General features: G+C 45.3%; 1 protein-coding gene across 2 annotated transcripts in view; it reads left to right on the forward strand.

Moving 5' to 3' along the window:
• CDH23 (cadherin related 23) overlaps positions 1–25,614 on the forward strand; it is a gene marked incomplete at both ends in the record, with an annotated part of 200,662 nt that overhangs the window by 18,511 nt on the left and 156,537 nt on the right. Inside the window, 3 exons of one of the 2 annotated variants that reach the window (XM_080621792.1) lie at positions 18,127–18,269; positions 21,552–21,599; positions 21,836–21,928. In XM_080621792.1, the coding sequence (XP_080477918.1) occupies positions 18,127–18,269; positions 21,552–21,599; positions 21,836–21,928 (284 nt within the window). Of the gene's footprint in view, positions 1–18,126; positions 18,270–21,551; positions 21,600–21,835; positions 21,929–25,614 lie in introns of those variants that run through there. The other variant, XM_080621793.1, reaches the window with a different exon arrangement.

The raw sequence follows: 25,614 nt of genomic DNA on the forward strand, positions 1-25,614 counted from the left end.
AGAGTTAGTGCTCCTTGTGTTGTCCCAAATAATTTGGTCTACAACAGGAGCAAGGGCAACTTCTGGGTAAGCAAGTCCCAAAAAACTTTATAGCTTGGAAAACAAACTGTGAGCCTGTAGGCTTTTCCATAGCTTTCTTTACTTTCTTCATGAAGACTTTGACACTGCAGCCAAATGCTTGTTTTGAAAAGAGGTTAGGAAGGAAGAAGAGGTAGCCTATTCCTTGGTGGTGCAGTACTGCTGATGGGACCTGAGCTTCATGACCAGCTACTTGTGCAAAATAAGTCTCCATCTAGGTTCTCTGTGTGCTTTTACAGCCTTTGATACACACATGCAACCTGCCCAGAGGCACATGCAGTCCAGTATTTCCTTTGGCCAGAGTAAATCCAGTGGTTGATCAGATCTGAGGTCTGCTTGGGAAGTTGGCAACACAAACCTTCAAAGGGCAGAGCAAACCCCCCCCCCCCCATTAACATTTTCTTACTAAACTGGCTGATCCCTGCAGGTCAGCTCTAATCTGAGGAGCAGTAGTGAGTGACATATTCCTCTGCTGTGTCAACCCCAGGGCTTCTTCCCCCCTTCTTCAGATAAATCTCCCACCATCACCAAGCCAGCTATCTGCAGCATTGGTAGCAACAGTGACAAAACAGCATGTACTGTAGACAATGAATGTGAGTAGTTGCTCAACTGATTGACGCTGCTTTGAGCAAAAAGATACAGCTCACTAGCATGTTGCCAGCACCAGAGGTTATGTCTGGGAAGTATTAGGAGGAAACCCATCCTAGAGAGATTATGCAGTGTGACTGTGCTGTCTTTGGATGATAAATATGTGGGGTTTTGTTAATGTGCTGTATGAAGTTATATTTTCAAGGTTTATCCCAATTTCTACACCACCTGTTGGCTGTTGGAGTTGCAGTACCAGTCATGCTACAAAAATAATAGCGTGGTGCTGACAGTGAAATACAAGCAAACAGCAGCATCCATGAACTCTTTGATGGTATTTGTTCATAGAAAGCTGTAGACTCATGCATCAAATGTCTCATAGCGGTGGATTCCTGATCCTTGAAAAGAAAGGGTTGGAGGGAATTTGCAAACCTCTCAGCCATACATGAGCAGGCATGACTTGTTGTGCTGCATGGATTCTGGGGTTTGTGTACATGTATGTCTACCCAGTACATTGAGGATGTGGAGTTCGGGAGGGGGGAGGGCTCTCAAACCAGGGTGTGCTTTTGCTCCCTGATAGGAGGAGGCTGCAGTGGGGCTCTGTTGGCATAGTTTGCTTTCCCCACCAAGCAAATGGGATCTTTGGGACTACGTGGGCAGCTTGAGGCTAAGCACTATTGATTTTGGCTGTCGTCCTCCCCTGCTCTCCTATGTACCCTTTGGTGGGGGCCAAGGTGGTTGAGAAAGTTTCTTTGTGCTTATTGCCCAGGAAAAGCCACCTTCAGGCAGAGTAGTTCTTGGGGAACAAGCTTCCCCAACCGTGACAGATCTGACTATAATTCTCCAGTATTAATGCCCAGGTTCCCAAGGTCTGTCATCCTGCATGCCTGTGAGGCACACGAGTTGCTCAAAAACAACGTACCGACTCATCAGTCATTTTGGAGGCATGTCAGAAAGTTGTCACTGCAGGCAGCGAGGTTGAAGGAAGCCTTGAGCATGCTTCTGTGGGGTACACAGGGCAGATGGGAGAACATCCTCAGCTTAGGAGCATGCACAAGTATCCCAAAACCTGAGAAGGCTGGGAGTATGTCATGTGCAAGAGACCAACTTGAAAGAGAAGAAAGAGGTTTGCAAGAGGTCTTTAGCTGGTTGAAAATATCTGGGGTGAGAAGGCTCAGGTCTGGAGCCCTGCAAGTCTTATCACTGTTGAATGCCTTGATCCTTGTGGCTTGATCCCCGTGGCTTGACTGCAGCTGCACAGCGGTCCTTAGTCCCACAGCTGCCCAGCATAGAGGGTTTCATCTGCCACGTATTCGGGGTGGATGAAATCACCAATTGTTCTCTACCTATTTCAGTACTTGATCTCTCTGTTATACCCCAAATTGCCCTGTGCCTTTTGGGAGCAGGCTGCAGGTACTGCTTGAAGCCATGCATTTTCCTTCACCGTACAGATGTGCACACCCAAACCAGGTTTGCCTTTGCAAGCGGTGCTGCAGGTTCAATGCCTTGTCAGTGGTAAATAATGCCAACATCCATCCAGCTGCCACCCGCTGCAGAAGGACAACTCTGTTGCATCTGGTGACATTATTTATTTGTTTTGGTTATTTGTTTTGTTTTGTTGTTTTTCTTTTTGTTTTTTTGTTCGTTTGGTTGGTTGGTTTTTTTGTGGCTGTCTTCAAGAATAACTCTGAAAGAAGAAGAGTATCTTAGTCCTTTTTTTTTTTTTTTTTTTTTGCAATCATGGAAAGAGTCAGGCTGGTTTTAAAATAGACTCAGCATGAGTATCCTTTATTGGTACAGGTATTAAGTTAGTTATGAATTTCTTGCACTTTGGGTCCTAGGAAAATCCTTCCCTTATTCCTTTTGCTTTCACTCTTGGTTAATAAGGCTTATTAGCAATCTTTAATAATGACAGATATAATCTCAGCTGAAATTTGAGGAAATTTTGGGAGCTACCAGGGCCAGGGTATTCTCTCCATCCTGTCAAGGACAACAGGTAGAATGAAGGACAGCCCAAAGAGAATAAGAATGGCTATCCTTTAACGGGAAGGAGGAACAGAAGTGCATTTCTTGCTGATGGCAAGAAAATGCTTACTACACATAAAGAAGCACCATACGTGAGTGTCTGTGGCATGGTTGGGTGGCAGAGTTTGTGATTTTATTTGAGGTTTTTAGCTGGGTCTCATGCTGTGGAGATTGCCAGAACCTGCCACCTACTTATCCTTTCAGGTCTGCTGCGCTGACTCACAACGCCATGAGATCCTTTTGCAGAGCTAAGGGGCCAAATGGCTGGCCATGGACTCACAGTCTTAAATCATAGTTTCAGGTGGAAAGTGAGAAGTAGAATGGTTTTCTTCATCCAAGAAATAGTCAAATAGCACAGGAAATGTTCAGCTTCAGCAAATAGACTTCCTTGGTTAAAACCCTTAGCACTGAGAAACCCTGTCCATGTTTTCATTGTACCCTGGGGACAAGGCAACACAATGTTTAGATCCAGCTCTTCCTTATGGGAATGCATCCCCCAGGAGCAGGTATAGCTTCTAGACTGGGTCCTCAGCCCCTCTAGCATGTGTTTGTGGTGCAGTGCTATTCAGTGCAGTCCTGTGCAAAGCCCTTCAAGAAAAGCAAGCTCAATTTGCCTGCAGGAGCTGACAGCGTAAGTGTGGAACACCAAGAGGGCACTTGAAACACAGGAGGTTCCTGAGATGCTGTGAAGGGGTTGGTTTTGCATGTGAGTTAGAGGCTGGTGCTGCCAAAGGGGCTGGAAAAGTACTCAGTGTACATGATGCAGCTGTCAGGGCAGAGGTGGCTGGGACTTGTCTTTGATTTGTACAAGTAGCTGTTGGCAAGTAGATGCTAAATTCAGTGGTCAATAGCTATTTTTCCCTCAATCAGGGCTTCATGGGAAAGCAAAGCATTGAAAGTCTTTACTTTGAGCAATTGAAAGAAAAAAGCCTAAAATTGTGACTTACTGGATCACTTTTCTCTTCATACATTTCCACTTTTAGAACAGACTATGAAACCTCAGTGATTGCTTTCTTTTTGCCTTCAAACAACCCGGCAGCTGGGTTTTAGCATGGAGTTTTGTTTTCAGTTTGGAGCTTAAGATTTTAGTTGGTTTTACATATGACTGAGAGAGGGTTATTTTTTTTTTTCCTGGCTCATTTGGACCTGAGGCGAGGGGTGCATAGATTCCAGCACCCCTTGCAGCTCTCACCCAGCTTGCAGAAAAAGCTGTGTGCAGTCAGGCTGTCGCAGGTCACTTTAGCCATGGGAAATGTCCCCTTAGGATGGTGTTTCTGCTATGGTGACTGACATGGTGACTTGGATGGAGCTCTTGGAAAGTCTGCAGTTGAACATAGCAGTGCAGTGGAGTAAAGGACCAGAGCACAAGGTCTTCCACTTGGTATCCCTTAATATTGGGTGATCTAGCTACAATTCTGCATGTCCCTAAAGTGGATGTAATGCTACAGAGAAATGGGAGCTTGTTTAAGTAAGTGGTGGATGAAAGTTGAGCCCTTCTGACATCCCCAGTACAGGGTCCTGCCTGATACTGTTCACCTGCCTCATCCCACGCAGCTTAAGGTCTGCAACATGAGGGTTTTGCAAGCACTGCTGCTTCCCTGGGCAACATTTGCTTCTTTGTTGTCTTAACATGTTGACAAAGATCATGGAAAAACCTGTTTCACTTGTCCGAAACAAAAATCAGCTTGTTCTTAAAAAGTTAAGACTAATTGAAGATGTTGTGTTGCCCCTTACCCTCTGCCAAAATACAGCAACCTCTGGGGGAAAGCAAGGGAGACAACGGCATTGGAGCAATACTGCGCAGAAGATTAAAACTGGTCTTGTAGGAGGATTTGTGATTTCAGACATGTCATATGTACTGTATAGGCTACCTGCTAAGGAGGACTCCGGGCTTGTTGCATGCCCAAGGGGTTACATCAGCCTTGGAAATGGTCCTTCCTTACTTCCTTTCTCACCCAATTTTCTATTGCTGCTGTGATGAAATACCTGCAGGAGCCCTCCCTGAAGTTTTGAGACAAAAAGCACTTCAGTAGATAGAATCCCGAATAAGGAGCCACATGATTGCTTGTGGAAGCTACCAAGAGATGTTTTTGCTGGTGTTTTGCTTGAAGTCAATTAATTCTGGTAGTCAACTCTGTTCTTGTTCTCTTTGTGACAACTTCAGTGCAAGTTGTTTTGTGTTTTTCAAGGAAATTCAGGCAAGCTGAGTATTGTGTATATGTGTGAGGATATGTTTTTGTTCAGGTGCTTCCACAGATCCTTGGAAAGCTTTCTGGCAGTACATTGCAGTCTGTCAAGGTGCAAAAGCATTCCCACCTGACCACAGTGACCATTTACATGGTGTGAACAGCCAGTTGCCAACACTCAGAACAACAGTTGTAGGAGCATTTACCAAGACATTCTTTGTCTGAAATATGTTTTTAATAAACCATTCACTGAATATATTCAAATACCAAATTCTTGCAAATCCAATTGTACTTGCAGGCAACTCACAAATGAGAAAGGCTAAATTAATTGAACACTTTAGTCACTAGGGATAATGGTCCAGCTGTAACGGAGATCTCCAGATGTTTGTTTTCAGAAGAGTATGCTTTCATAGGAAAACAAAAACACTCGTGTGTATATTAACTCAGAAACATGTTTACAGCTGTGTGCTTGTGTGCTCTGCCTTGCACTCCCACCAGCCACTGTAGAGCTCTGTTCCAAGGTTTCCTCTTGCAATAAACAGCCTCTTTATATCTTGTTCATTGTCCTCCTGACCACGTTTAGACATCTGTGACGTGCAAAGTGAGGTAATGGCCCTCTGAAAATCTCCCAGGCTTCAACAAATATCACCCTTGCTGTGCTCCAGGGTGTACCACATGTTGCAAGTACACCATGCTGCTTCCAGTTTAGGCTGTTGTGGCTTGACTTTTCCCTTTTATTTGGGTGGGTCTGCTGCACAAACCATAGATCAGCAGAATGAGTTGCTGTGTGTTGTCTTACAGCTTCTAGGAGCTTGCAGGGATGAGTGGAAGACTGTTGGTGTTTGGAAAGGGGTAATGCTCTCAGTTTAATCTAAAGACTGTGGCTTTGCCCTACTTCTGCTGAAGGAGCTTGGCTTTATCTCTGTGTTAGTCATCAGTCCAGTGTGCTTCATCCATTTCACTTGGTCTTATTTTGTTTCTGTTGTTAAGCAGCCCAAGCTGGTTTTGAAGCCCTGTAACTGAGGTGCCCCATTACTCACAGGCAAGAGGACAATAGAACATGGGGCCGTTCTTAAATGTCTCTCCACATCTGCATCATTAATAACCATAATGCTTGCTCCTAAATAGCCTCATTTATCAACAAGCAATTTACTGCGGTGCAGTGGTGGGGACTCGGATAAGCTTGTGCCTCAGATACCCTGGCACCACCTGCCAAGTCTCTCCACACCCTCTCTGTGGCATTTGAGAGGGAGGGAGGTGTAGTGGGAAATGCTCCATCTAAGATGTGGCAGTTGTTGTCAGCCCCAAGGTCTTGGGTTGTGTTTGGAGAAAAGCAACTTCAAGGTCAGGACCAGTGAACGAAGGTGCTGATGAGTTGCATGTGTTGTATTTCTCCAGGCTGTCACCTTTGTGGAGAGTCTTCCAAGCATCTTGTTGTTTGTCTTGGTTTCTTTAAGGGTTTTGTTTGCTGTTCAAGGGGTAAGAGGAGCAGGAAATGTAAACTTTCCGAAACTGGCTGCCATGGGCTTCAAATTTCTGGCCCCTTTCTCGAAGTCTTGATTTTATTGCAATCATATCTTGGAGATCAAGAGTTGCTAATTCAACTCTAGAGATATAAATCAAGAAGGGATTTCACTTCATCTTCATTTTAACAAGGCAGAATTCATCACCCAGAGCATGTTTTGAAACCTCAGAGAGTTATGGTGACAGTCCGAGGCCAATTTGCTTCGAGATCTGAAGTCTGCAGACAAAAATCTGACCGCTGGTACTATTTCCTTCTGGCTTTGAGACTTTGACACACACACCAAAGCATGCTTGTGCTGGAGCAAAATACCCTGCAATATTTGGGCTGAGGTTGGCTATATTTATTTGTTCCCCTGAACCACTCAGAGAGCAGAGCAGCTGGGCCATAGGCAAGCTGTAGCACTAAAGGTTTTGTATTCCCTGTGAGACTGAGAGCCTTGGGGATGTTTCATCTTTTGTAAGGCACAGATGAGATTTCAAACAAGACGTGAATGAATCCCACTTGTGCTTCACTTGCGCAAGTAAAATTTGCTGACAGGTTTTTTTCTTTTCCCTATTCATATTGATCAGCTTCTCAGCTTGACAGGGTTGCTGGTGAAGGAAGTGGCTCTGAGGCAGCAGTGTTTCGGAGGTGGTGCTTTACTCTGTGGCTCATCCCTGTTACTGGAGCGCAGCTGGTGTCCTGCCAATGCACCGCTGACGGAGCAGTTGAGCAGTGGTGTTTGGGGGACTTCTCTGTTGGCTTTGCTGGTGTCATTGCCTTACTGTTCTGGGGGTGTCTTAATAGGCTCAATGCCAGGACAGTTCTGGGACCTGGCCTAGAGGTGTTGCAATTTAACAAGCTTTATCTCTGACCTCATATTAATTGCAGAACAGCTTCTTGTTTCTAATTAACACAAAGCTATGTTACCTTGTCTGGGTAAGATGCAAACTATTGCATGTGCTGTCTTACTCATAAATAATTTACTTACACCAACTGGCAAAGCACCACATTAAGTAGGTTTCTGGGGTCTTGCTTTTCTTCTGTTTGCCCTGTGTGTTTCTAGAAAGTTTGGTATGGCCCGAGAGAAGTAGTGAACTCAAGGATGATAGGTCAGCTGCACCTTGTCTGTCTTGATGCCACGTTTTGGCTTGATTTATCCCCTAGGCAAGCATTGTCAAATCATTCTTATTGAGAGTGCATGGCTTGCTTCAGCTGGCTACTCAGTCTTTACGTCCAACTGGCAGATGCTTCTGAAAATATGGGTGCTCAACATCCCTGCTGCTACTTAGTTTTAGCTGGCAAGGTACCTCTCGGTAGTCAAAAAGGGAGGCCACAACAGGTCACCTACTAAAATTATTTCTTCTGTCCTGTGAAGCTCTTTGCACGGTGTCATGGTTTCTCTGGCAGGAGTGGGAATCTCTTGTTATCTCTCTTCTTGCCAGCTGGCAGTCAAAATGCCAGCTTGCCTGGTTCTGTTTAGAAAACCAGACCTCTGCCCTTTGGCTCCCCAGACAGGGCTGACCCCAGCACTGTGGTGCTGCTCATTTAGTCTCTGTGCTTCCTCGTACAACTTGTTTGGTCAGTTGGCATAATTTCTTGTTTCTGGGAGCACAGTGACTCTATGCTAACATCAGTCACCACAGAAATCCCCCAGCCATGTGGTTGTGACATCCACGTTAATTTAGAGTTCATCCCAGGGAAGAGCTTGGAGTGATTGCGTTGGAGAATATTTCCCAAAACCTTATCTCTGTGTCTAGTCAGTAAAACTCCTGGGAGGAAGATCTCCTCACTATGTCCCTGAGGACCCTTACCTGTTCCAGAAGAGCTGGGATGCAACCCTAACGTGGGACACTCAGCATTCCTTAGTTCAGCTATTGTTTTCATGAAACTGCAGGAATGCTGTATTTTCTGTGGCATAAATCTATCTCTTGTATTTGGCTGTAATTTGCCATGGAGGTTCCTGAGTTACTGGGGAGAGGATGGGCATGGTTATAACTCGTACAGCCTCTGGTGAGTGGGTTCTTGAATTAACTGGATGTCCCACCTACATGCATGTCCATTTTTCAAAGGAAAAAGCTGACTATCAAGGCAGATGTTGGTACCTCAAAGAGCTGCTGTCAAAATGGCATCTGGGGAAGGGAGTGACCCAGCCTGCATATGTGTGAGATTTGTAGGGATGGATGTGTGCATCATGGGCCTTTCTGATAAGGTAGGAAAGTGTGAGTGTTAGGGCAGGTTTAGTGGTGAATGTCTCTACCCAGCATTGTGTAAACTCTGTTAAATATCTTACTAGTGATCAGGTGTCCTGAGTCCCCCCAGTGGTCCCCATCTCCTTCTTAGAGATTGTCCAGTGCCCAGGCACTGGTGGAAAAACAAAGTGAGGGTGAAGGTCTTGCCATTACTGATGGTCTTCTTCTTCTGCCTTTTACTGAGCCATAATATTCATTCAGAGGAGAACCCGGTGGTGTTTCCCTCCATGCTGATACCTGTGACAGTTTCCTTTGACCTATGAGTGTTTGTTTAATTAAAACCCAAAGGCTTCTTTTTGGAGGCAGTTGGGGAGGCTGGGAGAAGGAAGGAAGGAACAAAAGAAATATTATTTCTGGGCTGTTTCTTATTTCAAGAATTAATTAGAAAAGGATATTCTATGGATTTAGAGTTTAAACTTGGTGTCAGAAATGTTAATCAAGGCTGTGTTAGCTAGGCTTTCCTTGAGTAAGGAGGTTTGGTTCAGAGTGGCGTGTTTTGGAGACAGGTATGAGGTACCATGAAGCAGTGCTCGTGATATTTGGCAGCACAGTCATGCAGAGCGAATGGGTTGCTTTCACAGGAGGGGAGCACCTTCCTTCCTGCTTCACAGAGCTGCAAAAATTGGGGTTTGGAGTCAGTGCTTCTGGGGCTATTCCAGAATCATTTTTGTAGCATCTTTTCTATGCCAGTTTAAAAGCCCCCAGGTGATGCTGAATCTTTTTGCTATTATTTAACACCTCAGTAGATTTCACTGCTGGGATGTTTCTGCTAGCCCCAGATTTATGTTTCTCTTTGCTTTTTCAGTTCATCCTTCCTCCTCCCATGCCTATACATATGTCTCATGAATAGTTGTTAGTAGTCACATGAGGGCAGCTCCAAGGAGCAAGGCTGCATCCAATATTTAGGGTTCTTCAAGAATCCTATTCTCTGGGCTCTTAAGTGAAGCTGTGTGGGTACTGACGAAGATCTCAGTCTGGTTTCCAGTTGGCAGTGCTCGCAAATGAAGGCAATAATCCCACATGGTTGAATTGGAAATGGTCTTGCCTGCTTTGTATCATCTTGCCTATGCTCTTGAGAATTGTCCTGGTCTTCAGGAAACCTCAGGCTTTGTAAGGCACTACACTGAGCGCTTTCCTGGGCCAATGGGACATCTTGTGCATTCCTGTCTTTAATTTACAACAATGTAATTTACAACAGTTCTGTTGTAAAATATCAAGCCAATTTCACGTGATTTCCCTTTTTATAGCCCCATGGTGCTCAGTGCTTATGCTTCCCTTGGGGTTTATTTCCCTCCACCCTTCCCTTGTATTTATTCTCTAAGTTTACCAAGCATGGACTTTCCACTCTGGAAAGTTTAAATACTTTAATTTCACAATTCCCTGCTGCTCCTCTTGTTCTCTGACCCTTCTCAGGCAAAGGCATGTGTGAGCCACCAGTTAATTTCCTTTAAAATTAGTTTAAAACTAAGTGCCTTGAATGGTTGGCTCACCTGCAGACCTCATCCTTGTGATGGGCTGCTCTCTTGTGATGATCGCTTGTTCTCTGGGCTCTGCTTGAGAACAGGATCATATCCCAGCTGGAACCAGCTCCTCACCTTCCCCCTCCTGTTGTGAGCATGAAGAGGGAAGGACAGATATCAATAAAAGTGAATGAGACTTTTTGACAGAGCAGCTTCGGCGAGGGAACTTTTTTTTTTTATGGCACAAACAATGGATGGAGAAGAATTTGCATAAAACTCATTACAAAAAAGTACAAGTTTCATAAATCTTGTGATAAATTAATGCGATATCATTCTGAACATGATGTATTAATTTTAGGGTGAAATGAATGGGTCTGTGATCATTGTTGGTAATTATGAGGCTCCCAGGCAGTTTGGAGAGGAAATTATTTTTAAGAGGGCTTTTTAAGTGTGGGAACCTGTTTTAGACTGGGAATATCTTAACAGACCCAGACTCCTCCTTTTACAAGTGTTTCTTTTCTTATCTTACTCTCCTGATCTGGTGTTTTGGGTTTCTTTGTTGGGTTGTTTTTGATGCAATTATATTTACTTACCTCTTTCATGCTGATACAGAATACTCCTTCTCCCCAAAACGGAAACAAAAGTTCCTTCAGTTTTTGCAAACTACCCGTATGTCCTCCCTTGTCACAGCGAAGGGCTGTGAATTTTGTAAGAGGGCAGGAATTCCTGGATGCCTGCTCAGGGAGCAAGGACAAGCAGGCACCCCATGAGCCCACTGCTGTTTGCAGGGGGTTGCTCAGGGATAAGCAGGTTTTTAATCCCTTTTTCCCAGGTAGATCTGGAGATGCCACAGTGATACTAAAGTTTATAGTTGATCTCAGTAGCAATATGCCAGCCTGGTTGGAGAGTTTCGGTTGTTTCCAAGCCGAGGAGATGCCAGTAAGCGAGCAAAGGCTGTGACCTCTGTCCGCTGCAGACACAGCACTGGCATGATAGCATACATTTTAAATGGTTTTCAGAGAGCTTGCTTGATATCTGCGTTGCTGTAAAACCTGCTTGAAGGCTGTTTTCTGAAGGAAATTGCTCTGTCTTAACCACGTTGATGTAAGCGTTGTCTTTAATTGGAAAGATGCCACTTCTCTGCCCACGTGCATGCCAGCAGCTGGGTGACTGCATGCGCAGCATCTGCCAGGAGAGCCTCAGGTATTCTGTTTACTTTAATGGTAATGCCAAGAAAGTTCAATACACTATTGATTTTTGCATTTTCCTCCCCATTTCTCTTGTAAGGTGAACTGAAGTGCTTGGTAAATAGCAAAGCAAACCAAAAAAGGCTTGTGTTATGGCTGCTCTTGGTGTGAACACTTTACTGCTCTTTACCTGCTGCTGTGCTCTTCCTTTTAAACAGCTTTAAACACCTTTTTAGAAGCCCCTGTGAGAACTTGGGGGAATTAAGGTAGGCAGTGCCTCTTTCTAAGGTTTACTACTGGCTGTCAAGTCTGCTTATGGATTCTGTCTCAACACTGACTGTCCACTTAAAGTAACTAAATGCAGCATAGAAATTACAGGCTCTGTCTCCTGCTCTGGTTTTCTGTATTTGAGGAACTAGGAAAAACTCTCTGCACTGCCTTTTGCTTCCCAGCTTGATAAACGCACTCAGGAATGTTTTTGACTGCACGGATTTGGTTTTCCTCTTCTGTCACTTCTATGTTTGGCCTTCTTCATTCTGCATAATAATTGGAGCAAAGGCAGCCTTGGTGTGGGGTAAGTTGATGCTTTCCATTAGCATCTGGAAAGAGAACCATGTAATGCTGAGCTCAACTTGAATTGTAGGAGTGGAAATTTCCTTTGCTGAGTTGTTCTGGAAAGTTTTGGCTCAAGTGGTTGAGCACTTTCTGAGAAGGAGACCAGTGGGTATCTGTTCAGGTTGTGTTTAGAAAATGAGCTGGCAGCCACCTGCTTTTAGGTGTATCTGAATGTTGTTGGCCAGGGTTTGACCTTAGTGTGCTTGTATAGCATGAGTTTTGCTACTGTTGCTTACCCATGCCATACTCCAGCTGCCAGGATCAAAGTCAAGGGCACTTTGGTTGCTCTCTTAGTCCCCTCCACTGCGCACACACTTGCATGCTGCCTTCATGTCCGGTGAGGTCTCCTGTACACGTTCTGTCCCCAGCTCTCTGGGCTTATCCTCTCCGGGAAGTCCAAACATGGGAGCTGCTCTCACTTGTTGTGGCCTCCTGCTTGAAATTAGGTTTTGCTTTATTCTCCTTGTTAGGGCATCACTGTCCTTCCCTCTTCCTCACATTGCTCAGAGATATATTGGCATTTCATCTTTTCTTTAAAAAAAAATATTTAGGAAAACATCATGGAAGAGCTTTTCTTTTCCATTTTTTCTTTTTTTTTTTTTTTTTTAATTTCATTTTCTGTTTTCTTTTTTCTTTTTTTTTCTCCTTTTTTTTTTTTCTTTCTTCTTTCTGAAAGCTGAAAGAGAAAGTGAATTACAAGCAAAGAAAAGGAAGCAGGTGATGAATGAGAAGAACAGGGTTTGAATTTTGAGATCAGATCCATCAAATCCTGACACCAAGCACATCAGAGGTCGGCCTGCTGCGATTAACTGGGCTAATTGGAGATGCCTGTGTTGGGGTGACTGGGCCCAGGAAGGCAGGGCTGCTAGCTAGCAGCTAACACCAAGAGTGCTGTGCGAGAAGTGAATGGGATGTGGTTGTCCCATCTCCCTTCCAAGGAAGAAAGGAGTGGGAACCAAAGAAATCTGGTAGCAGCTACTTTGGAGCAAAAGTGTGGTGGTGGCTTTTACGTAAGGGGACTCATTGCTGGGTGTGAATGCTGAAACAATTTTTATGTAAACAAATTTGTGCTGGTTTAAGATGTCGAATAGCAACTGAGGGCTCTCTGTACCAGCTTGTGACCTTGATTGAGGACCATAGGCACTGCTCGTGGCATAAAGGCTGTCTCCCTGCCTGCTTCCCTCCCCAGTGCCTCCGATCAGTTTGCCACTGCTACTTAGAAATTTCTGACTTTTTATTCTGCAACCCCCTCTTGCTGTAAGCCTGTGGTGCTGGCAGGCTCTGGACCACGCTCAGTAGTAGTGGCAGAAGATGAGGAGCCAAGAAGCTACGTGATGACTCCGCCCACAGATACAATCCAGAGCTTCAGATGGGTGAGAAATGACAAGCCAGGGAGAAACAGGCACTGGCTTTTAAAGAAGGGATTAAAATGCTTTTAATATTGAAGTGTAGCTGATGCCTGAAGTCTAGAGCCCAAAAGCCAGCACAATCAGCAGAGAGATTCCTATTAACTCCACTTGGGTATGAATCAGATCTTTTAAGAGGGCATCTTATTAAGTAACTAATTAGAAACCTGCCCCTTCTGTTGGACCCCAATGCCCTTTATCCCACCTCACCCCATTCCTGTGTCAGCATCTTGCCCTGGCAGCTTGTTCATCCTCTGACTTGTGCCCTGGCCCCAGGGGTTAGCGCTTTCAAAAACCTTCAGGAGCTCTGGGATCCTCCTGGAGAGTTTGCTTTTTCTCCTTTCTCATCCCCTTCTTGAAAGCAAAACGAAGTGAGAGGAACTGGGAGGGTGCACTCCTATTGCCTACTTTCCTCCTTGGCAAAATGGAACGACAAGAAAAATATACATGGCTACAGTTACAAGCTGAGGCAGGAGTTCCTGCATGCAGGGGAAAAAATACACCCCATAAAGCAGCCGAACCAAAAAAAAAAAAAAAAAAAAAAAGGAATCTTAGAAGTAACAAAAGAAGCAACAACAATAACAAAAAAATCCTGAGGTCAACTGAAGTTCAAGACTCGGAGAAAAAAGGAAATCTGTGTGAGGAAGAGAGAGAAGTAGGCATGATTGAGAGAAAGGAGGCAAAAGGAGACAAGATAAATTGTAATTATCTGGTGGAATCAAGGCACTTAACTGCCCTGTCTGATTCCTGAGGGGAAACAAATGGAACCTATAACTTTGCACTGCAGAAAGATAATTTGTCCCTGTTTCCTCAGCCCTTGCTTGTTGGCTCTTGTGGTTGTGGCAGCTCAAACAGCACCCTCAGTGCAGCTCTGGGTAGAGCCAGGATAGGCTGTTTTTCTTCGCAAGTGCCCTGAGAGGGGTTTCTATCAGATGTGGTACTCCCTGTCCAAGCAGGACCCTTTGCTTTTTTAATGTTTTTCAAGTGATACAGACACACTTATGTGGAGGTGCTAGCATTGCTTTTGCAATCCTTCGGCAATTCCTGTGTTGCTTCCATGAAAGAGAATGTCGAGTTCAAATGCAGAGCTAATTATCACTGAGTTGAGTGCTTGCCTTCATCTGGCTTCACCCATTGGTGAGACACTAGAACCCTTCCAGTGATGAGGAAGAAATGGGATTTCTTGTGGTCTGCTGAGTGGTGTCTATGGCACAGATGATCCAGCTGTGTGTTTGCTTTGTGTTGTCCAGGTAGTCTGCTCCTCTTCTCTTGGTGCAGTAAATTAAGAAGGGGGAAAAGATACGGGGGGGGGGAGGAGAAAGTAGTATTAAATAAATTTGTGCTAAAGAAATCAGTGGAATTTAGCTCATACAAACTTTTGCCCTGGTGATGAAAAAACAAATGACAATGCAACTGTGAATCTCATTTCTTATTTAGGGATCTGTTTCTCATTATATTCTAATTAATTTGTTATTTTGATCTGCACTTTATGCATGGTGGTGTTTTGGGGTTTTTTTTCTTTAATGGGTACAGACATGCTCTTGAGTTAGGCTTGTGGTTACTGACTGATGCACAGGTAAGGGAGTGGGTAAGAGCTCACAGCTTTTGATGCCTTACTTGTGGGGATTTGTTTAAAATGGTATTTTCCTGTGACACATTGCTGCTTACAATTTAACATTCTGAGCTGTCCTGTCTATGTTTTAATGAAGTTTCTTGTTGCTAACAAATAAAAGAAAAGAAAAGTTGAGACGGGAATAGGCTTTGAATATTCCTCTCATATTTCCCTTTTGTCTTTTCCCTGTTTTCCTTCTAAATCTGCCCCTGATTTTGACATTTTGGGAGCAAAGAGCAGTTGAGCCCAGCATCTTCTTTCACAGAGATCTACCTCTGCACATCTGCAGACTGACCAGAGTGAGAAATGCAGGTGGGATGATGCATTCTGCCCAGAAATGCCATGCCTTGTTCTCCAAGCTATTCTGAATTTAGGAGCTGAATTCCCTGAAGTGAGAAGTAGCTGTAATGCGAAGAGACAGAGAAGAGTTAAATGTTCATTTGCTGGGTGATTGTGGGGTTTTTTTTTGGTCTAGCTTGGGGTTGTTTTTAGTGTGAGTAGGTTTTCATCACACAAACCATGAATGTGATTATGAGTAGAAGTGGGTGGGACATGAGTTTCCTATGCAGCAGGATTTTTAAGATCATGTCCCTTCCATTGAGATGCAACTGAGATGTTTTGAAGTATTTGCAATTCTGGAGGGAACTGCAGGTACCCTGTGGATCTAGGGCTTTTGAATGAGATGTAGAGGAGGAAAGTCTATTCTGCCAAATTTAATAAGAAAAACAGAGAGGCATGATCCTGGATTTATCTTGTCCTAGTTACTGGCTTTCACTGCCATGGGGACTGTCACAGTCTTGCTTGTTTCCTAGGGCAAAGAAGCCTTTGCTAAGGATGGCTTTGGATGTCCTCCAAATTAAACCCAAGCTAGTAGCGTGCTTCGTATCAAGCCTCCAATGTTTAAGAAAGTGTAGGGTTACTTTTTATTTCTGGTGTTGGCTTCATTGAAGAGATGGAAACACTGCAGATGAATGGGTGATCGCGTTTGGATAAGGTTTCTTGGTTTGGGTCTTTGTCCAAAATGTCTTTGATTATGACCTGTCACTCACTTGCACCTGTATTGGTGGAAGGAAATAATTTCCCAGTAGTTAATCATAGCTATCCTTTTTAAAACAACTGCTATTCATTCTTCAAATAGAAATGCATCTGGGTTTGGGCATTGACTCTTGCTGTGCTTTTGTGCTCTGGAATAGTAATCTTTAAGTATTATATTTGGTCGTTCTTATGGATATGCTTGACATGGCCTGAGTCATAAATGAAGCAGTTCAGATTTTAAAGCCCTTGTTAAGTGTAAATCATTTTTGCTAGCTCTCAGTCATTTCTGGCTTCCTCTTGCATCCAGTGCTGAAGACGATGTGGCCAACCGAGCAGCTTGCAGAGTTGCAGCCTTGGCAGAACCAGCTATATAGCCCTAAAGTCCCAAGTACCCAAAGAGAACCATGGCTCTGCCAGCTAGGGCATGGAAAGAGCTGCTCAGCAGATGTGGTCCACCGGATTTTTTTGGTCATGAAAACAGTTTTTTACCAAACAAGCCCAAACTACCAAGCACTTCACCTGGCTGCTTGATCCTCCCCTTTATCTGCCATACTGTCACCCAAGTTTGTACTAACAGCAGTTTTATGTCACACTAGGATGTCCCCCTGACCATAGTTGTTGGCCTTGGAACCTGCCAGGCAGCTGGGTCATCACTCCAGTGTGCTTTGTCAATGTACAGCACTATATTTTTAATCAGAAAGTCACAAAGTGCTAAGTCAAATGCGTCACAAAAGTCTATTGTTTCTTTGCAGTTACCTTTATCTGCCAAAATTGTAATCTCATCAAAGAATAAAACCAGGTTTGTTTGACAGGGCCTATTTTCCATAAAATCATGTTGACTGTCATTAATTATGTTCCTATCATTTAATCCTTTATTAATGGAATCTCATATCAGCTTTTTCCATTATTTCCATTGTGATTGATGTCGGGCCAACTGGTTGGTAATTGCCCACATCGCTCTGCTTGCCGAGCTGTGCCACCGTGTTTATCCTGGGGTCTGCTGGAGCTTCCCTCCTCTTCCCAGATGGATGGAATTGTGGCACCTGTTCTCCCTGGCCACATGATTTGCAGTCTTGGAGTACTCTCTTACTGCCAAAGATGGCTCACACATGGGATGGTGTGTCCCCTCCCAGTCCTCGAGGGAGGCCAGGTGGCTAAGGGGATCTCCCATCATTATATCTACCCACCAGCTTTTTTCCTCCTATTTGCTCCCCCATCCTGCTGAGAAGGGGACTGAGGGCAGCTGGGTATGTGACAAGGAGCCAGCCATGGTTGACCTGCCACAGCAAACTTTGAATGTGTTCAGAGCTGTCATTGAGAAGCCCAAAATGGGGCTTCTTATGGGGCTGAAATGATGGTGTCCCTCCCTTGCTTTTCGAGCAGTAGAAGTCATCCTGCTTTGGGAGCTGTGTGGATATCAGAAAGAGGACTCATGGTCCCTATGCAACAATTTCAGAGGCTTTGTGTTGCCTCTTGGGTGCTGTCAGTAAGAGACATTTATAACCACATGCCTGAACAAGGTCTTTGTTGTCTGGACTATGCTGAAGGATGATGCAGAAGGTGGTTTTAAATATGATTTGGCAGAAGGTAGTGATGGATTAGTCCCAGTGCTTCTCATTTTCTATGGGTTCCACATACGCAAAGATGACCAGCATTTGCTAGAGCTGCCATGTTTAAAACAAACCCCAGGTGTCTGTCTGGTTCCAGGCCCTACCAAATCCCTGCGCCTTGAGAGACTTGTGGGCATCATAGGTTGTTTGCATCAACCCTCGGCATTGGGTTGTTTGCTTTTGACCTGGAAATATCGTTGTATCTGCTGGTGGCATCCCTTGGCAGGGGAGACTGAGGGAGGCTGGTGGGCGCTTATCCAGAAGAGGCATTGATTCCTCCACTATCTCCAGCACCCAAGATAGCTATGCTTCTGCTGAGCTAATGTGACTTTCTCTTTTGATAAGGGGGAGGGAGGAGAGGAACTGTGGTTTGGTCTATCTATGCTTATGGTTTATCTAGACCATGCAAAGCTTGACTCCCCTTGCTGCTTAAGGCATTGTAAAATGGTTTGTGGATGACTTAAGGGAGGAAAGCAGAAGACCTGTGTTCTCTGGCACACTGAATGTTTTCAGGATTTCTTCCTCTCTGTCCTGTTTTGCTTATGATTTCTTTCCCTTTGGTCTCTCCCAGGTTCCTCAGTGACTCAGTTGCTGGCTCGGGACCTGGACAACGATCCGCTGGTCTTCGGCGTGGTTGGTGAGGAGGCCAGCCGGTTCTTCGCTGTGGAAAGCATGACTGGTGTTGTCTGGCTCCGGCAGCCCTTGGACAGAGAGGTAATGCTGCTTGCTGCTGAGAGGATCCCCAGCTAAGGAAAGGCAGGGAGGAAACATTTCTGCTCAGATAAATGGTGGCTCTCCACTGTCCGTGGCAGCTGAAATGATGCCTGGGTGTTACTCCTACGTGGAATCCAGGTGTGTTCACGTCAGGGTCTATTCCTTGTGTTAGCCACCTTCTCACTGGCTCCACTGAGCTAGGACACAGGGAATAAACAGGGTGCTCTTATTTCGATCTGGCCTGTTGGTTTTCCTGGATCCCAGAATAGTATCTGTGAGTCTGGAAGTAAAGAAAATTATAAATGAACATGATTTACCAAAGAGTCAGGATGCTTATTCATTCAAGGAAATCTACAGGTTCCCCTTTTAAATGTTTGTTCTGATTAAATCCTTTACTACTTAGAACAGTGTGTGAAGAGATATGACGTATCCCTGCTTATTCAATCTCATCATGACTTTTCATCATCCTGTGGATTCAGGCTGCTGGATGCTAAATTTGGCAAAATTCTTGCCTTGAATCTGTTTCACATCCCTATTTTCAAGCATAGTTTTGGTGTGCAAAGATGATATCTCATCCAGGTGCCTGTTTTCAAAAGCCCTGGCCCTTGCTCCGTTCCTGGAGGACGGAGAAATGGATGGCACAGGCTTTTGGACAAGATCTTGGTAAGACTGGGAAAATACTACATGACTTGGGCAATGTGCTTCATTTCCCCTGTGCTTCTCTTGCCTCTGTTTAGTACTTCCTTGGCCAGGGGCAGTGTTGTGAAGATAAAACTCATTAACACACCTCAGGCACTGGTGGTCCTGGTTGGAGCCAGCCAGATGTTGGGGATCTGGAGGAGCAGGATGGTGGATGCAGCTCAGGCAGGGGGAGGGCAAACCAAATTTCACAGAGTTAAGAGTGAGACTCTGGAAAAATGAAGCGGTTTTCTTCATCCCTCTCCCCTCCGCCTCCCTGTGCCAACAGCTGCTGGCATGAGTCATAAATCCTTCCTTATTCAAATACCTACTGTTTCCCAACACTTATGATAGCAGCCTTAAGCCAAGGAGGAAGATCAATAGATTTTAGGTGTCTTCTGGTGTAGGATGGGAAGGGGAGGAGCTGAGCAGAGCTTGCATGCATGGCCAGGCTGAACCAGAAGAGGATCTTGCACCCATCAACTGATCCCAGGGGCTCAAAGTCAGCATTACATGGAAAAGGGTGAAGACAGACTCATACATAGCTTGGTATGGATATTGGGAAGGTGGAGGAAGCAGAATGGCATAGGAGGCAAGGGATGGAGGTGGATAGCATGCTGGGAGCAGAGGATGCTGGCCTGGATGTGTGGGATCAGAAAGTCAGGGGAGAGAAAGCCATACAAAAAAATCGGTGGGAAAGTAAAAGCAAGAGATCAATTCTGGTACAATGGAGAAGAGAGACTTGAAATGGGAGAGGGAGCCAGAGTAAGGTAAATGATGCAAGAAAAGGGAAAACAGAAAAAGAGGAAGGAGAGAATGTATGGAGGCAAAACAAATTTTAAAATATTTTTTACTCCCACAAAGATTAGAAGGAAAACAGTGTGTGAGTTGTTTTTTTTTTTTTTTTAAAGAAAAGACAGACCCTGAGTCTAGAAGGTGTATGGGCTAACATGAAGGGTGGAGATGGAAATTAGCATGTGGCAGCTTTCTCTGATTTATTTTATTGAGCTTTTAGCATTTCAGTACTCAACTGGTTGTTTCCTTTCTCTTATTTTTCCTTTCTTCCTACTCCTTTGTCTCTCATGGCAGCACCAATGAAGAGGGGGAAACAGGGCTGAAAGATTTTGATGCAGCAGAGTGGGATGTCACAAGAAGAGGCTCTCTTCTCCATCAGTATTTCAGCTCTTCTTTCTGCCTGCAAGCACTGCTCCAAGGCAAGAGCTAGGAAAGGCATTCTTAGGTTCAGCTCCCCAGCTGTTTGGAAAGGAGGCCTGGGATAGGCAGGTGTGGGGGCAGGAGGATCCATGCCCTGGTGAGCTGTCCCCCAGTCCCTTCTCCAAGATGAACTGCTGCCTTGGTGCAAGCAGAGCTCCTGCTCTGGGCACCAGTGGCTGCTGCTTGTCCCTGAGCTGATCTTATTAGGAATAAATCAACCAAGTCTGCAGCACAAAGAGCCATTTCAAGCTTGCTTTCTAGACTTTCCTGCATGATGCTTTGGAAACATGAACTTGCTGTAATCTAGCAGCTCAGGCAGGGGCACTGGGAATGGGAAGGGATGCTGGAGGAGGAAGAGATTGCTGGAACTGAGGGAACTGAAACACCCGATGGTGCCCAGGTACCAGATAGGTATGGTGGTCTAAGTCCTGCTGCTCATCCCACAGTGATTCCTTGGCAAAACATGAGTGAAACAATTGCTGGTGGAAAAGAAAGGTCAGGAAGAGAAAGTCTGCCTCCACTAGCAATATTCCCCTGCCCTGACATCAAAGTAACCCCCTCTTCCCCACTTATCCCTCACCCTAGAACCAATGACTTTAATATATTACAGTTTAAAAGCAAGCTGTTTATTTAGTTTATGCAATAAGGGGCAGAGAGGACTGCACAGGCATTTTTTTGAATGGGCTTAAGGGATTTCAGGCAGTTCTTAATACAGACCCTGGGTTTATCCCACTGTTCCCAGCTATGTGATATATGAAGAACTACTGCATGGCAGGTAAGTTGGGAAAGCAGCAGCTACATTTAGATGTCCTCAGTGAGACTGTTGTATTGTCATCTTGAACAAAGGCTAATTACACAGCTTTTTCTTTGGATTTTCTTCTCTTTTTACATTGTCCCTGTATCTTGCAGTTGTAGATGGCACTGTGGGTGGAAAACTGCTTTTCTCAGCCTTGCACTTTACTCCCTCTTGCTGATACAAGCAGGCAGCCTCTGGCATCAGGAACCGGGCAGGTGTTCAAAGAGAGCAAGGGCTTGCTGGCATGCTACAGAAGGTTAAACAGTGGGCTCCTCTCATCTACTTCAGCCTAGTTGTCTGTTTAAAGTGCTCAGTTGCCAGTCAGGGGATCAGTTCCATAGTCCCCACATCCTCCTGACCCAGAGAAGAGTGGATATCTGTGCCTGTGAAATACGCTGGAGCCCCACTGGAATTAATATTTCTCAGCAATTTATACTCAATGTAGGTAATTGCACTCAAGCGCCCATTCTCTTCTTGAAGGTCCTGAAAGCATTTTGCATGTAATAATATTGGCTAAAAGTCACAAGCCTGCCATCTGCAGATAAACACTACAGTATCTTTAATTATATGTTTTTCTTCTCTTTCCCTTTCAGACTAAGTCAGAATTCACGGTTGAATTTTCTGTCAGTGACAGCCAAGGGGTAAGTGTGATTTCTCATTTCATGGTCTCTGGCATGGGTGGAGAGGAGCAGGGAGCATGAGCACGTGGGTCTCCAGGGGACTTTCTGCATCACCCTGAGGGTAGGGGGAGCAGGGTCACCCCTGGCCATCGCTTACCAAAAGCCCACATCAGAAAACAACCACAGGCTTGCTTTAGGTTTTAAATCCATGCGTAAAGCTGACAACCGCTCTCTGTTGTTTATCCTTGTGACCACAGGTGATCAAAGGGACAGTCAACATCCAAGTGGGAGATGTGAATGACAACGCCCCACGGTTCCACAACCAGCCCTACAGTGTCCGCATCCCGGAGGTAGGGATTGCTGCAGCCTCTCCACACAGCTTGGCTTATGGCTCTTCCTGCAATGGCCATGCTTGCTGCCTTTGCCACCACAGAGCTGGCTGTGTGAAGGCCACAGGGCTGTCCTCCTGCCCTGGATCCTCACTGAGGTTGGGAACAGGAAGTTATTGTTGTCTGAAAATGGGCAGAAGCAAAGTGACCATATTTGGGGTGTTGGGAAGGCAGATGGAAGAGGACCTCTGGGACTCAGGGTCTTTGCAGCTTTGATGATGTCTTTCCCGTGACAAATGCCAACTTTGAAAATAGCTGTAAATGGGATTCTGTTTCTTTTTTCTTCTGAGCTGGGGAGAATCTCTCTGCAGCTCTTGTCACGGAGCCGACCTGAGGCAGGGATTAATATTTTTCCAAACAGCTGATTTCTGCAGAGTCCTGCCCAAAGGCTTCTGCCTTTGTTGGTGGTTTCCTTTAACATGGGACCATCATTGTCCCATCATGTCCTAGGAATAGGCAGGAAAGGACCACCTTTCCCTGCTTTAGTGGCCCAAGCTCTCATTAGAGCAGAGAGAATTATCATGTTAGATCAGGTTGCTCACAGCTTTATCCAGCCAAATGTTGAACATTTCCAAGAACAGTTTCCCCAGGCTTCTGCCGCTCTCTCTCTCCATGCTGGTACTTGCAAACAAGGTGATACTAGTCATACCGTCAGGGAGAGCTTCTGAACTTAGAGCTCAGCTTGGCAGAAATACGCCAGGAACTTACAGACCTGATGGGAATTTAGGCTTTAAAGATGTTGAGCAAAAGGTGCTTGCTCTTGCTAGGACAACAAGGTCAGGGTATTATATTCGAAATAGGGAATTAGTAGGGGACTTCATGTCATCCAGTGGAGGGAACCTCTCCCTCTTGCACCCTGGTGCCAGAACAGAGCCTGTTTTGCCTCTTGTGTGCATGAGGTCAAATGTTCTGTGTGTGTGAAATCAAGCAGTCCACGGTAATTGAGAGGTACAAATGATTGTGTTACAATGGTTTATTTAATATGCTGGCTGCTGGTGCCCTGCTGTGCTGGGCTTTGATCTTTCCCTTTCCCTCTGCTGTGAGGATGAGGTTTCTTCATTAAGTTGCTTGTGATGTATGAGCCGGAGTTGTAGTCTCATCTTTGCACCAAGTCATCTGAAACCTCCCTTTGAGAATGACACTGGGTCAGAGTCATTTCTTCTCTTTAAAGCATGAGCAGTGCAGAAATGACTTGCCAAAACCTCCACGAGCTGCTACTTGCTTTTGCCTTTCTGCTTGGAACTCTGGAAGCTGATGGGTGGCTGTCTTGCCTTGCTGCTGCTTCTTCCGGTGATGGTCTGTCTGCAGAGGTCCGCAAAGCAAAAGGAATGTCAGTGGGACTGAAAGAGAAGGGTCTTCTCTTCCCTGCCCCCAGATTTAGCTATGGTTTTGTTATTTATTGCACCCAGTACAGAGGGCTTCCTTCTCCACATGAAGAGATAGAAAGTAGGGTTTAGCAAGCACAGTGCTTTCCCCAGTGCTTCTGTTTTGCCAATTGGCCTTTAGAGCTGTGCTTTTCTGGAGGTTGGCTTCATCTTAATTATAAGACACCATGTGCCAGCTTCCTGTTTCTATCTGTGATCTTTAACCAAGGGCACCAATCAGAGGGTAATGAGCCACGAATGCATTGCTCAGCTGGTATCCTGAAGGCACTTCTGTTCCTCTGCTGAGGAGAGAGCCTTTCCTTGTCAGGCACTGTGACAGCAGAGCATGGGGGTCCCACTATCTAAAGAGGACCCTCCAAGTGCCCACAGTAGTAAGCAATGAACTTATGCATGTGCTGGGTTGCCCTCGAGAAAGAGATGCCCACTTGCTTTGAGAGCTTTGTTGGGCCACATGTTTTCCCTGTTGCTCCTCCACAAATACTCAAAGCTTGAAGGAGACACAGCATGGAGATGTGCCTTCAGAAGCTGAGGCTCTTGGAGCAAGGGGACACCTGGGGTGCAGCTGAGGCTAGGGAACCGTTCATGGGTAGGTGATGACAGTGTCCCTAGATCAACATCCGGATAGCTCAGGCCAGGGTGAGCACCTAGAGTGTGGGTAGCAAAATCTGCCTCAAAGACTAACCAGCCCAAGCCAAAGAGCCTATGGCTAATGAATAAACAGGGGCTGGAGCTTGGGGACAGGGAAGAGTCTAGCAGAAGTGCTAGTGTGGCTTTGCATAGGCTGGCTCTGTGCAGAATTGGCAGCTAATGAGAGTTTCTCTCTTTTTAATTTTGAGATAAATGGATGTATCGATTTGCAGTTGTCCTAGCTAATGGACCAGCAACAGAAAGGCTATTTAAACCTCACTGCTATTGTGTGGCACTGGGAAAGTCAAAAGAAGAGTGTGCATAAATAAATGAAACATGAAGTAAACTGACCTTTAAAAACAATACTGCCTCTAAATACCCGTCCTGGCGTTTTACGCAGTCTGCTTGATATGAGAATGGGAATTTATTTGGGCATGGAGACTGCAATTCCTCTCTAGCATGGGTAGAGGATGCCCAGTTTAACTGTGGACTCCTCTGCATCACAGCAGCTCCAAATACCCAGACTGGGGTCGTTCGTGTGTTGGGCTGGTGCCACTGTTCCTTTGTGCTTGTCATGTCTTAATCACATCCCCAGCACCTGCCTGGAATAGCTGACCAAGGGCCCATGTGTCCGGAGAGGGATATTGCTCCAGCTTAATTGTCCATCCCGTCTGGGCAAGGGTACCCCATGATTTGCTTGTCAAAAGGCAACGAGGCAGTGCGGATGCTTTCAAGTCCGTAAAGAAAAGGGGAATCCTGCTAGAATTGGCAACTTAATTCACCAAGCTGGCCTTGACAGAGCTCATTAAGTTCTCGTGTATTCATTTCAGGCTAATGGCTGTCATGCTGACTGCTGTTTGATTTGCTATACTAGACTTTTATGGTTTTCCAGTTTGCTAGTACGTGTGTGTTTGTGTCCCTGCCCTGTGGTGCTGCTGTAGTACATTAGTTAGCTGCTCATATGCTTGCTACTCTGACCTTCAGAGTTTGTTCTCTTCTTGGATGCATCCCTTGCACTTCACCTCTTGCACACACTCTTTTTTTAACCCTCTTCATCCTCTCCCAGCCCCCAGGCTACCATGTTTCTGGGAGTTTCAGGGTTTGGCTTTCAAATCGGGAGACCATTGCTGAGCCCATGACAGGCTGTTCTGGCGATGCCTCAGTTTCTGACAAGTCTGATCTGCTTTATCTAATCTATTTTTCCATTTCACTGGATCTGTAGGAAACTCAGTCTTGTTGGATTGTCATGGTTCAGAGCTTTTATGTGTAGCAAGCAAATGAAGTGGAGCCAAGCACCTCACTGGTTTTGTGGCATCTAGTCTGGTGTTGGGATGAGGGTGGACTGTTTTCCCCAGGCTTTCCAGTCCTAGCTTCCAGGCATGAGAGCTTCTGGGGCACACAGCCCTCTGTTTCACCTTTGAAGTGAAAAACCTTTAAGCTTATGGTTAAAAGGCATGGCTCTGCAAGCCTCTCTTCTGCATCTGCTACTTCCAGGTGCTACACTGTTTACAGGAGCACATCTTGGGTCCTGCAGAGAAGGTTCCTCAAACATTGAGGCTGTTATGTGGTGTGGTAGTCAAGTCTAGTACCTTCTTGTGAAGAGCTGTTTTCCCCCATGACTCCCCAATATCATGA

The sequence above is a fragment of the Psittacula echo genome, assembly GCF_963264785.1.
Source record: "Psittacula echo genome assembly, chromosome: 6".
In the NCBI taxonomy this organism is placed as follows: domain Eukaryota; kingdom Metazoa; phylum Chordata; class Aves; order Psittaciformes; family Psittacidae; genus Psittacula; species Psittacula echo.